At 44.4% G+C, this 14,207-nt stretch overlaps 1 protein-coding gene across 6 annotated transcripts in view; it reads left to right on the top strand.

Annotated features, from left to right (window-relative positions):
* SSX2IP (SSX family member 2 interacting protein) overlaps positions 1-14,207 on the top strand; it is a 41,576-nt gene that overhangs the window by 14,682 nt on the left and 12,687 nt on the right. For all 6 annotated transcript variants that reach the window (XM_063427635.1, XM_063427634.1, XM_063427636.1 and 3 more), the window contains exon 9: positions 190-326. In XM_063427635.1, coding sequence (XP_063283705.1) covers positions 190-326 — 137 coding nt within the window. The remainder of the gene's footprint in view (positions 1-189; positions 327-14,207) is intronic.

The raw sequence follows: 14,207 nt of genomic DNA, 5'->3' as shown, positions 1-14,207 counted from the left end.
TGCATATGATGTGTTGGATCGGATGTACCAGAGAGAGAATAGATGGAAAAAGATAAATTCAGTTTTAAAAATACTTTGTTTTAGAAAATAGAGAAGCCATCCAGTTAGTTCAGTTTTTAAAGTGGGAATACCTGTATAGAATTAAAGATTTTCACTCCTTCAATGTAGAATGTGCTTGTCTGTTTGCAGCTTCTATTGTACAAGTGACGTCCCCAGACTTGAAAAATTTAATTTCGAGGGAAGACCATGAACAAGAGGTTGAAAAACTTAAAGAAGAGATTCAAAGATGTAAAGAAACCATTAGAAATCAACAACATCTCTTTCAGGTAGACACTCTGTTTGCTTCATTTTACTGAGGTCCTTTCTTCCTTCTCTGAGTGAGCAGGGTTTGCTGTGAGAGACCCTCTTAGTTAAAATGTCACGGGTGGGGGTTAGAGGGCTTTCAGAGTGCAGAGGAAACATTCCATCGTCAGTTACATAGTTGAAGAGACACTGCATCAATTAAGCCTTTTTAAACATGATGTTGACCCAATAGAAGCTAAAAAAACACCAGTTAGATGCACTTCTAATTTAGCAACAAGCTGGGAAAACCTTCCTTCTTCACCCCAGAATGGCAGTCAGATTTATCCTTGGATCAAGAAGCTATTACAAATTATATCACTGAATATAATGATTTTGCAAGTATTTATCCAATTGCTATGTATTGCAGAGAATTCCATATCTTTATTGTTTTTACTGTTAAAAAACCAAAACACAAAAAAACCTTTCCTTTGCTTTAACCCCTTAAGGACTGGACTTTTTTTGCGATGTTGTACATTTGCGACCAGGCATCTTTTTACACTTTTGTGGTGTTTGTGTTTAGCTGTAATTTTCCGCTCTCTCATTTACTGTTCATATACAAATTATATATAGTTTTTTTTTCAGGACAAAAGGGGCTTTATTTACATACCATTATTTATATAATCTCATGTACCGTATATACTCGAGTATAAGACGAGTTTTTCAGCACATTTTTTGTGCTGAAAAACCCCCACTCGTCTTATACTCGAGTCAGTTGTCTGTATTATGGCAATTTTCATTGCCATAATACAGACAAGGACCGGGGGCTGTCAGGAAGCTGTAACTTACCTTCACAGCAGCTCCTGTCAGCTCCCTTCTCTCTTCTCCGGTGCGTGCAGCTCCCAGGTCAGCTTCCTCTGCAACTCTCGCGAGAGCCGCGGGGTCAGAGCGTTGCCACGGGTTACCGTGGCAACGCTCCGCGCGGCCGCGAGAGTTGCAGAGGGAGCTGACCTGGGAGCTGCACGCACCGGAGAAGAGAGAAGGGAGCTGACAGGAGCTGCTGTGAAGGTAAGTTACAGCTTCCTGACAGCCCCCTCCTACAGCCCATCCACTGGACCACCAGGGAGTGAGAGCCCCCCTCCCTGGCCAGCTAACAAGCAGGGAGGGGGGACGAAAAAATTAAAATATTAATAATAAAACAAATAATAATAAGGAAAAAATTATTAAAATAATAACATAAAAATAATAATACAAATAATAATAAAATAAAAAAAAATAGTTACCTAAAAAAAAAATAACATTAAAAAAAATATTAAAATAATAATTAAATACCCCACCAATGCTCTGCACTCACACACACACATTGCACATACACACACTGCATTCATACATACACTGCACTGCATTCATTATAAACACACTGCATTCATACACACTGCACTCACACACACTGCACTCATACATACACACTGCACTCATACATACACACTGCACTCATATACACACACTGCACTGCATTCATTATACACACACTGCATACACACTGCACTCATACACACACACTGCACTCATACACACACACTGCACTCATATACACACTGCACTCATATACACACTGCACTCATATACACACTGCACTCATATACACACTGCACTCACACACACTGCACTCATATACACACACTGCACTGCATTCATTATACACACACTGCATACACACTGCACTCACACACACTGCATACACACTGCACTCATACACACACACTGCACTCATACACACACACTGCACTCATACACACACACTGCACTCATACACACACACTGCACTCATACACACACTGCACTCATATACACACTGCACTCATATACACACTGCACTCATATACACACTGCACTCATACACACTGCACTCATATACACACACTGCACTGCATTCATTATACACACACTGCACTCACACACACTGCATACACACACTGCACTGCATTCATTATATACACACTGCATTCATACACACACACTGCACTCATACATACACTGCACTCATATACACACTGCACTCATATACACACACTGCACTGCATTCATTATACACACACTGCATACACACTGCACTCATATACACACACTGCACTGCATTGCATTCATTATACACACACTGCATACACACTGCACTCATATACACACACTGCACTGCATTGCATTCATTATACACACACTGCATACACACTGCACTCATACACACACTGCACTCATATACACACACTGCACTCATATACACACACTGCACTGCATTCATTATACACACACTGCATACACACTGCACTCATACATACACACTGCACTCATATACACACACTGCACTGCATTCATTATACACACACACTGCATACACACTGCACTCATACATACACACTGCACTCATACATACACACTGCACTCATACATACACACTGCACTCATACACACTGCACTCATACACACTGCACTCATACACACTGCACTCATATACACACACTGCACTGCATTCATTATACACACACTGCATACACACTGCACTCATACACACACTGCATACACACACTGCACTGCATTCATTATATACACACTGCATTCATACACACTGCACTCATACACACACACTGCACTCATACACACACACTGCACTCATACACACACACTGCACTCATACACACACACTGCACTGCATTCATTATACACACACTGCACTCATACACACACACACACACTGCACTCCATTCATTATATACACACTGCACTCATACACACACACTGCATACACACACTGCATTCATATACACACTGCATTAATTATATACACACACTGTAAATAAATATTCAGTTAATATAATTTTTTTAGGATCTAATTTTATTTAGAAATGTACCAGTAGCTGCTGCATTTCCCACCCTAGTCTTATACTCGAGTCAATAAGTTTTCCCAGTTTTTTGGGGTAAAATTAGGGGCCTCGGCTTATATTCGGGTCGACTTATACTCATAATTTAATTTTTAAAAAATGAAAAAATATGATGAAAAATTGAAAAAAATACATGTTTTTTGACTTTTATGTGAAAAATCTTTTATTCATCTACAAAAGTGAATGAAAAAAACTGCTAAATAGATTCAAAATTTTGTCCTGAGTTTAAAAATACCCAGTGTTTACATGCTTTTTGCTATTTTTTTGCATGTTATAGGGCTATAAGTACAAGTAGGATATTGCGGTTTCAAAACATATATTTTTTAAAATGTATCAATAGTGACATTGTAACACTATTATCTGTCATAAATCGCTGAATAACACCCCACATGTACATATTTTTTTTAAAGTAGACAACCCAGGGTATTCAATATGGGGTATGTCCAGACTTTTTTAGTAGCCACTTAGTCGCAAACACTGGCCAAAGTTAGCGTTCATATTTGTTTGTGTGTGAAAAAAGTAAAAAACTAAATTGAACGCTAATTTTGGCCAGTGTTTGTGACCAAGTGGTTACTAAAAAAGACTGGTCATACCCCATTTGCAATACCTTGGGTTGTCTTCTTTCGCAAATGGTATGCCATCATGGGGGTAATTCTCATTCCTGGGCTACCATACGCTCTCAAAGGCAACGTAACCAACCTGGCCATTTTCAATGTAAAAATATTTGACCCATATATTTGACCCTGTAACTTTCAAAAACGCTATAAAACCTTTACATGGGGGGTACTGTTATACTCAGGAGACTTTGCTGAACACAAATATTAGTGTTTCAAAACTGGAAAATGTATCACAACAATTATATCATCAGTAAACGTGCTGTTTATGTGTGAAAAATGCAAAAAAAGTCACTTTCACTGACAATATCATCGCTGTGATATGTTTTACTCTTTTGAATCACTAATATTTGTGTTCAGCAAAGTCTCCCGAGTAAAACAGTACCCCCCATGTACAGGTTTTAGGGTGTCGTAGAACGTTACAGGGTAAAATACAGTGCTAGCAAATTAAATTCTCTAGACTTTTGGCCTGGGTTGGCAGGCAGGTCCCTTAAATTGCAATCAATAAAATAACTTAATTATGTAAAAATATTACATAAATACGCACGTAGAATTTAAATATATATGCATATTTATATATTTGAAGTCTACGTGTATATTTATATAATTATTTGTCATTTTGTATATGGACATATGAATAGTTCGTATTCTTTTTATTTATTTATATATACATAGATATATATACAATTTCATTCTAAGTGTATTTTGATATAAATATATATATATATTAATATCAAAATACAGTTAGAATAACATTTCGTATAGATATATAATTTTTTTTAATTTTTATTATTATTTTTAATTTTTTTAATTTAAATGATTTATTATTCGTATTTTATAATAATATATATACAATATATATAGTTATTATATATATTATATATATACGTGTGTAAATTAATTATAAGTGTATTTTTATATTAATATATGTACATATTAATATAAAAATACACTTAGCATGACATTATATATATGATATATAGACATATATTATATAGGTATAATATGTCTATATATCATATATATATATATATACACATATATAATTCTATTTTTTTTTTTATTCACTATAACTTTAATTTTTTTTTGATTTTACACTGGCAGGGAGACTGCCTGTCAGCACAGACAGTCCCCCTGCAGGCAGAGACTAGGACACCTATTGTGACCATGTGGTCGCCCTATTGGGCGATCACATGGCCCCAGGGGTCCTAATCCGCCATGGGGAGACTGTCTGGGCTGCAGGCAGTCTCCCCACAACGGGAGCAACGCCGATCGCCGCCGGGGGAACGACGGCGATCGGGTAAGTACATTTTAAATTTAGGACGGTTCAGGACCGTCGTCGGTCGGCAACGCAAAAATGCCGATGACGGTCCTGAACCGTCTTGCGTCCTTAAGGGGTTAAACTTAATCATCGTTCTTCAAGTCAAAATAGGTGACTTTGTGTCCTAGGTATAGTACTGTTCATGAATAGATTTCCTTACAGTGGTGTGGCGGAACCAACCTCGCCACTGGCCACTGGTGGAGCCTGGTCGCCCGCCTCCTGCTGCTGGACTATGGCCCCTGTTCTTTTTCCCTGCAGAAAGGCTGGTTTGTGCCTTTCTGCAGACTGTTAAAGCCATGCTACCCCAGATAGCTATGCCATGGAGCCCAGCCGTATACTGAAAGACTGTATGAAAGACTTTGGCTCCATGGCGATTGAACTGTATGTATGTGATCTGAGCGCCATCTGGTAATAATGTTCCCTGCAGATCTAAGCTATCTGGGGATAGGTAGAATGTGTATGTTTTATATACTAAATGTAACAGTATGTAATTTTATGTCTTTTATTGTCCTCTGTCTGCCATGTGGTTAGTGGTGTTTTGCCTCTGTCCTTGGAGATAATTGGATTACTTCACAATTATCTCTATGACAGAGAGGAGGGATTGTGATGCATTGTGGGATTGTAAGCTTGTGATCGGTCAATGTCCAATGTTTCCCAGTCTTCCATCTGGTCCCCTAGGGGACTGTCCACCAGGTGGGAGACCTGCATAAAAGCCGGGCAGGTAGCCCAAGTAAATCTGTTCACTGCGTGACCCTCAACACAGAGCTTTGTCTCGTTCTTGGGGGGGATTTATTGTATGCTTTTCCAGTTTGACTGCTAGGAGTGTAAACCTATTTGTATGTTTTTTCCTATTCGGCTGTTTACAGCATTCGTATAGTTCCGGTTCAGCTGTTTATGGCATTCATATGCTTCTCCAGTTCGGTGGATTGGTGTCTACAGTAGCTGTGCCTGTGTCTCTGGAAGGGGAGATCTAATAAACGGCGGTTTAACCCTTTTATGCCTGGGGGTGCCGTTACAAGTGGTTTGTATTGGCCCCCAGATATATTTGTATAATGCCATCATATCCCCTATAAGGCACCATTTTTCTAAACTGAAGAGGTTTCAATTTGTTAACCTTATTTCATACATAAAATGCTCCATTCCTTTTATTAAAGGGATTCTATAGTGCCAGGAAAACAAAGCTGTTTTCCTGGCACTGTAGAATCCTGCAGTGCCCCCCCCCCCCCCCCCCCTTCCGTGCTACTTACCTAGCTTACCTGAACTCAACGCCTATGTCGCTCGGCGCGGAGTCAGGCTCCGACCTAATGCGCATGTGCGGCAATGGCCGCGCTCTCATTAGGATTTCCCCATAGGAAAGCTTTATTCAATGACAGTCACTAGAGGAAGAGTTAACCCTCAGAGGTAAATATAGCAGCTTCTCTGTACCTCTGCACGGTTATGGGACATGGGACATGAGCCGAACTGATCTGGGTGCCTAAAGTGTCCCTTTAATTTTGTAGCCCACCTCTGCACTTTTTCTAATGCCATAGTATCCTTCTTTACAACCGGTGCTCAGAATTGTACAGCATATTCAAGATGTAGTTTTACCAGTGACTTTTTATAAAGAGGCAAAATGATATTCTCATCATGAGAATTAATACCCTTTTTCATTCATGCATACCTTACTGGCCTTAGCCACTGCTGATTGACATAGCACATTGACTAGTTTGTCTATAACAGTTCCTTCTCGCGTGTTGTTGTTTCTAATTCAGTAACTTTTGTGAGCATAACTTTTTCTTCATTCAATTTAATCTGCCATTTGAGTGCTCAATCCCTCAATCTGTCTAAATTCTTCTGCAGCAATGCAATCCTCGGTGTCAATGAGTTACCCCTAAACCCTAGGCAGGGCCGGATTAACATAGGGGCTGATGGAGCTGCAGCTCTAGGCCCATGGAATTAAAAAAAAAATTCTACTTTTTTTTTTTTTTTTTTTTAACACTCTACTCTTAGGTTTGCCACCTGACTGGTATTTTACTGGCACAGATGGTATGTGAGGCTGCCTGGCCGTGCCGGTATTGCAGTAATACCGGCAATACAAATGCAGATATTTTTCTCAGTATAAACAGAAATTACTCTGCAATACCAGCGCCGGCCAGTAGGGGTCAGTGTGTGGAGAGAGGCAGGGATAGGAAGTTACAGCATATCCCTCCCTGCCTCTCTCTACTCACTAATCCACAGGGGAGCAGCTCCCAGTCTGCAGAGACAGACTACATCTTAGGGAAGTGAGGGATGAGGGCAAAGGCTGCAGGGAGACATTGGGACACTGAGACACTAGGGGACACTGAGACACTAGGGGACACTAGGGGACACTGAGACACTAGGGGACACTGAGACACTAGGGGACACTGAGACACTAGGGGACACTGAGACACTAGGGGACACTGAGACACTAGGGGACACTGAGACACTAGGGGACACTGAGACACTAGGGGACACTGAGACACTAGGGGACACTGAGACACTAGGGGACACTGAGACACTAGGGGACACTGAGACACTAGGGGACACTGAGACACTAGGGGACACTGAGACACTAGGGGACACTGAGACACTAGGGGACACTGAGACACTAGGGGACACTGAGACACTAGGGGACACTGAGACACTAGGGGACACTGAGACACTAGGGGACACTGAGACACTAGGGGACACTGAGACACTAGGGGACACTGAGACACTAGGGGACACTGAGACACTAGGGGACACTGAGACACTAGGGGACACTGAGACACTAGGGGACACTGAGACACTAGGGGACACTGAGACACTAGGGGACACTGAGACACTAGGGGACACTGAGACACTAGGGGACACTGAGACACTAGGGGACACTGAGACACTAGGGGACACTGAGACACTAGGGGACACTGAGACACTAGGGGACACTGAGACACTAGGGGACACTGAGACACTAGGGGACACTGAGACACTAGGGGACACTGAGACACTAGGGGACACTGAGACACTAGGGGACACTGAGACACTAGGGGACACTGAGACACTAGGGGACACTGAGACACTAGGGGACACTGAGACACTAGGGGACACTGAGACACTAGGGGACACTGAGACACTAGGGGACACTGAGACACTAGGGGACACTGAGACACTAGGGGACACTGAGACACTAGGGGACACTGAGACACTAGGGGACACTGAGACACTAGGGGACACTGAGACACTAGGGGACACTGAGACACTAGGGGACACTGAGACACTAGGGGACACTGAGACACTAGGGGACACTGAGACACTAGGGGACACTGGGAGACCTGGGGACACTGGGAGACCTGGGTACACTGAGACACTAGGGGATGCTGTGAGACCTGGGTACACTGAGACACTAGGGGATGCTGTGAGACATAGGGACATTGAGAGACACTAATGACACAGTGTCTCCATGTCTTCCAGTGTCCCCATGTCTCCCAGCCAGTGTCCCTAGTGTCTGTGTCCCCATGGCTCCCAGTGTCTGTGTTCCCATGTCTCTCAGCCAGTGTCCTTAGTGTCTCTGTGTCCCCATGTCTCTGTGTCCCCAAATGTTTCAGTGCCCCTGTGTCCCCATGCCTCCCAGCCAGTGTCCCTAGTGTCTGTGTCCCCATGTCTCCCAGTGTCTGTGTTCCCATGTTTCTCAGTGTCCCTAGTGTCTTGGTGTCCCCAAATGTCTGTGTCTCAGTGTCCCCAAGTGTCTGTGTCCCCATGTCTCTCAGTGTCCCCTAGTATCCTAGTGACACAGGACACACTGACACATGGGGACACTGAGACACTAGGGGACACATGAGGACACTGAGACACTATAGGACACTGGGAGACCTGGGTACACTGAGACACTAGGGGATGCTGTGAGACATAGGGACATTGAGAGACACATTGGGACACAGACACTAATGACACAGTGTCTCCATGTCTTCCAGTGTCCCCATGTCTCCCAGCCAGTGTCCCTAGTGTCTGTGTCCCCATGGCTCCCAGTGTCTGTGTTCCCATGTCTCTCAGCCAGTGTCCTTAGTGTCTCTGTGTCCCCATGTCTCTGTGTCCCCAAATGTTTCAGTGCCCCTGTGTCCCCATGCCTCCCAGCCAGTGTCCCTAGTGTCTGTGTCCCCATGTCTCCCAGTGTCTGTGTTCCCATGTTTCTTAGTGTCCCCAAATGTCTGTCTCAGTGTCCCCAAATGTCTGTCTCAGTGTCCCCATGTCTCTCAGTGTCCCCATGTCTCTGTGTCCCCTAGTATCCTAGTGACACAGGACACACTGACACATGGGGACACTGAGACACTATGGGACACTGGGAGACCTGGGTACACTGAGACACTAGGGGATGCTGTGAGACATAGGGACATTGAGAGACACTAATGACACAGTGTCTCCATGTCTTCCAGTGTCCCCATGTCTCCCAGCTAGTGTCTGTGTCCCATGGCTCCCAGTGTGTGTTCCCATGTCTCTCAGTGTCCCCATAGGTCCCAGTGTCCCCATGTCTCCCAGCCAGTGTCCTTAGTGTCTCTGTGTCCCCATGGCTCCCAGTGTCCCCAAGTGTCTGTGTCCCCATGCCTCCCAGCCAGTGTCCCTAGTGTCTGTGTTCCCATGTTTCTCAGTGTCCCTAGTGTCTTAGTGTCCCCAAATGTCTGTCTCCCAGTGTCCCCAAGTGTCTCAGTGTCCCCATGTCTCTCAGTGTCCCCTAGTATCCTAGTGACACAGGACACACTGAGACATGGGGACACTGGGAGCAATGAGGACACAGACACTGGGAGACTAGTGGACTGGGTGACATGGGGACACTGACCCTGTGATACATAGGGATACTGATGCCAGGCTGGCCTTCCAATTCTTTGGGCAGACATGCCCCCTTTTTGGGCATTTTCGCTCCTTTTGGCAGTTCTGGTCACGTGATTAATGTCAGTGGCCCACCCTTTTACACCGCCCATTGACTTCCTGTTGCACTGGACACTGCTGTTAGGTGGAATGGATTTACTTGAAAGATTAAAGCATTAATTAGAGAGAGATTAGCATATTTTTAGAAAATCTGAGTTTTCTTATAGCTGCATCCTATGAGTTTCCCTCTGGCACCATCTCCACCATATACATAACGCTTGACTGTTTTAGTGTTTTTGGTCGATAAGATTCTGTAATTATGCCCCTCATAATTGTCAGCACCAGGCCCACTGGGCTCTTAATCTGGCCCTGACCCTAGGGGCCTGGGGGAAGGGAGGTTGGGAGAGGGATTAGGAGACCTCAAACCTCATTTTGGTTCAGTAATGGCCATCCCCTATTGCTGTATAATCGACAAATATTTTTAGATAAGAGCGACTAGAGAAGAAAAGAGAAAAATTGAGAAACAAAGTAAAACAACATCTTAACAGGTTTGTTCATTTTGCCCAAGGACATTTCTCAATTTTCGAAACCTGGTGGGTCAGCTTAGTCTCAGAGTGTGTTCAGGTGTTAGTGGCTTGTGAGTCGCCGTTTCTCGGGACAAAAAGGGTGACGTGGGCAGGATCTCGGTTCTGCCAGTCCCAGTGATTTCAGGAAGGCTGGTGCCCCTTCAATTGAGATTAGTGTGTGTGGTTCCATTGTAAGTTATCAGGGACCCTGGAGCTCCCCAGCGGTAGGCCATGGCAGCTTTTCTAAGTTGTGAGGTGCCAGTCCCCAGTGATTTATGCCAGAGTAGTGTGCTTTTTGTGAGGTTTTGAAAAAAGGTCACGGAGGATCCCTCAAAGGATTTGTTTTGTTTTTGGAAGGTTTGGCATCTGAGTATGACCTGCAACTCCAGGTGATAATTTAGCAGTGCAAGTGATGCAATGTACTCCATCTATAACCACCTTTTTGGCCGTTGTCTGGAGTAGGCTTGTTGCCAGTAGCCTGCGGATATAGTGTGGGAGCTACTCGGCCGATACCTCAGCAGGGATTCCGCGGATTTTGACGTGATTCCGGCGCTGTTCGTGAGTTGTAGGGAGAGGTTTGACTGGTGTGCTTAAAGTTGGTGCACTGTCTCTTTAATGACTTTGTCTGTTCTGGTGTCAAGCATATCTTCCTCCAGAGGCCCGCACCGGTCAGTGATGGCCTGTATGTCTGTTTTTAAAAGCATTGGGTCAGCTGCCCATAGTCTGCCTGCAGGATTTTCAGGTCGTGTTTGATAGTGGAAGCTGACCCGTCAGAGGTCTCAAGAGTGTATCAGACTTACCTGGGTGAGTAGCGTGGCTACATTCTCCCCCTGCGCTTGGGTGTTCTTCTCTGACCCTCTGCAGGGATCAGTCTGGGCTGGGCCGGCTCCCTTAGCATGTCTCCTATGTCCCTGCTATCTGCCACGCGATTCAGCTTTTGGGAGTGGCGTCCCATCGCTGGCATGGAGTCCTGGGGAGTCAGTGATGCGTTAAGCACTGTTTGGCATGCTCTGTGTGGTGTTACCGCATAGGAGAGCATCCAGACCCGGGATGGTCAGGGTGTAGTAGGCAGTGGCTTAGTGCTTTGGCATGTGAAAGAAAGCCATCTATCGATGCAGATCCGATCAGGGAGATCAGCTGGAGGGTTATTATTATTATTATTATTATTGCCATTTATATAGCGCCAACAGATTCCGTAGCGCTTTACAATATTGGCGTCTGCTCTGTTTGGTTAGCAAGCTCCACCCCGAAACATGGCTTTTTATGCCCATTTCAAGATCATTTATAAATATGTTAAATAGAAGCGGTGCCAGAACAGAACCCTGAGGGACACCACTTGCCACCTCTGTCCATCTTGAAAATTTACCATTAATAACAACTCGTCATACTCTAATTTTTAAGCCAATGTTCTACCCAAGAACAAGAATTTCCATCTACACCAAATTCTTTTAGTTTAAAGACTAACCTATTGTGAGGATGCGTAGCAATCGCGTTGTCAAAATCCAAGTAGATCACATCCACTCCAACACCCTGATCTATGCTTCTTAGTTCTTTGTAGTTTTAAGAACTCCCTGTAATCAGATGCAGGTACTTCTTGCATATAAGTAGGGAAGGTACCACTAAACCGGACCCATGAAAAAATGTTAAAACTCTAGATCCTGTCTCCAACACAGTCCTCTAGTCCCAGGAATGGGCTAGCGAGCTAATCGCTTGCTCTGTGGTTGCTATGGTAATTCCAGAGCTGGCGCTTGCTAGGGTGTGTAGGAATGGAGTGACGTGACGTCATTCCATTCAGATGCAGGCAATAAAATCCAACGTGTCTGCGTCATGGAGGTTGGCCCTGCTTGAGGAAGGTTCCCTATTGTCACGGCTTACCTTAGTTGGTAGTCCGGTAGGCAGAGATTTATGCTCACCTTTGCAATTAAACACAGGCCACGGTGGTCATGTAAGAATTTACCTGGCCTGTGAGTCTGTGCACAGGGGCTGTGCAGGATATTGCTCCAAGTTGCAGTACAGGTAAGGACACAAGCAGGAGAATTGTCGAGGGTAAGCCAAAGTCAGAGGATGCCAGAAGTCAGGATATACGGTAAGAAAGCCAAGGTCAGAGGATGCCAGAAATCAGAATACACGATGCGAATAAGCCAAGGTCAGGAGCAAAACTATCTGGATACACAAAAAACGAACCATACAGCAGAACCAGAGTCAATGAACTGACACTGCCCTCAGGGAGAGTACCTGGCTAATCAGTGATGCTTTACAGCTGGACCACGATTGACAGGAGCAGTCACAGGTTAAGTCCAGCACCCAGTGCTGGAGACTTCAGGCCAAATCAAGGACCGAAGTGGCTCAGAGGCAGGAACGCATAAAGCACCCGGGTTCACTTCTGGGGCGACCTCGTTTGGATGAGAACTGTGACACCTATGCATGGCAAATCGGAGGAGTGCGTGCGGACCGGAAGTGTAACACCCACCTCTTTAGATTGTGGTGGGGGAGCGCAGGGCCAGGTAAGACATGACTTTAGGGAATACCTATGAAAAGTTGTTGTTTTTTTTTTTTTTGTTTTTTACCTGCCAATAAACATTTAACTACTATAATTTAAATATACGAACTATGAGTCCTTTTTTTTTTTTTTTTTTTTTAATTCTTTATTTTGTTGTGCATGGATTATACAGGTTACATGTACGCCAGCAATGCCACAATAGCTAATGCCAGGATTTCCTCATACATATAGATACAAATGGCATGGAGAAACTATGCACATTTTTTCAATTTAATACGAGTAAACAGAGTTGTGTAGGTCAGTGTGTGAGTATGAGAGAGTGTTTAGGCTTATCTAGTGGCCCTGTTAATATAAGTGTGGCAGACGCTTAGTGAATGAATGAGTGAGTGTATATCTCTGAGTAGGCAGACGCTTCATTATTACATAGTTACATAGTTACATAGCTGAAAAGAGACTTGCGTCCATCAAGTTCAGCCTTCCTCACATATGTTTTTTGCTGTTGATCCAAATGCTTGTGTTGCTAGGCTTCCCATCTGGGGATGGCTTATTAGACAACTTGAAAGTAACAGTAGGCAAGTTCCCAGACAGGTGTGGGTATGTCAGTCAAGATCAGCCCCCTGGTAGCCCCCTCGCTATTAAGATGACCATGTGTATTCAGGCTAGAGCCTAAAAGCGGTATCATGAGATGCAGTACAGTGTTTGTAGTTGCGGCTGGCGCCGGAGTGGCAGGTCCTCTTATGTTTAGCCTGCGGTTTAACCAATGCCCTCCGTGGGCAGGATGTGGATCCTCCCGGCCTCGCTGCTCTGTATTTCCAGCCCCTCAGCTGTAAGTAGTCGGCCCGAGCGTTGCGGTCCTCTCACGGCAGATGGGTAATTATAGCAGGCATTGCTGTAACGCAGTATCTCATGCTGTAAGCCGTGCTCTTGGTTGGGCTTGGTGGAACGTGTGTGGGAGTCAGCCTCCGTTGATCTCTGCAGCGCTGCATGTGGTGGCTTAGTGTATCTCTGGCTCTTCCTCCACGTCTTGGCTCGTTCCGGGCTCGGAGCCTGGGTTCTGAGTTGCTTCTTTGCAGGCACCTGTAGATATTTATGTGGCCAGCGCTGGCTATGTGCTGGTGTGTTAAGATTGTTGGTCTCTCTTTTGGTAGTGGT

Source organism: Pelobates fuscus, chromosome 7 (genome assembly GCF_036172605.1).
Source record: "Pelobates fuscus isolate aPelFus1 chromosome 7, aPelFus1.pri, whole genome shotgun sequence".
NCBI lineage: Eukaryota > Metazoa > Chordata > Amphibia > Anura > Pelobatidae > Pelobates > Pelobates fuscus.
Note: the sequence above shows the minus strand (reverse complement) of the source record. Positions and strands in the feature narration are given on the sequence as shown.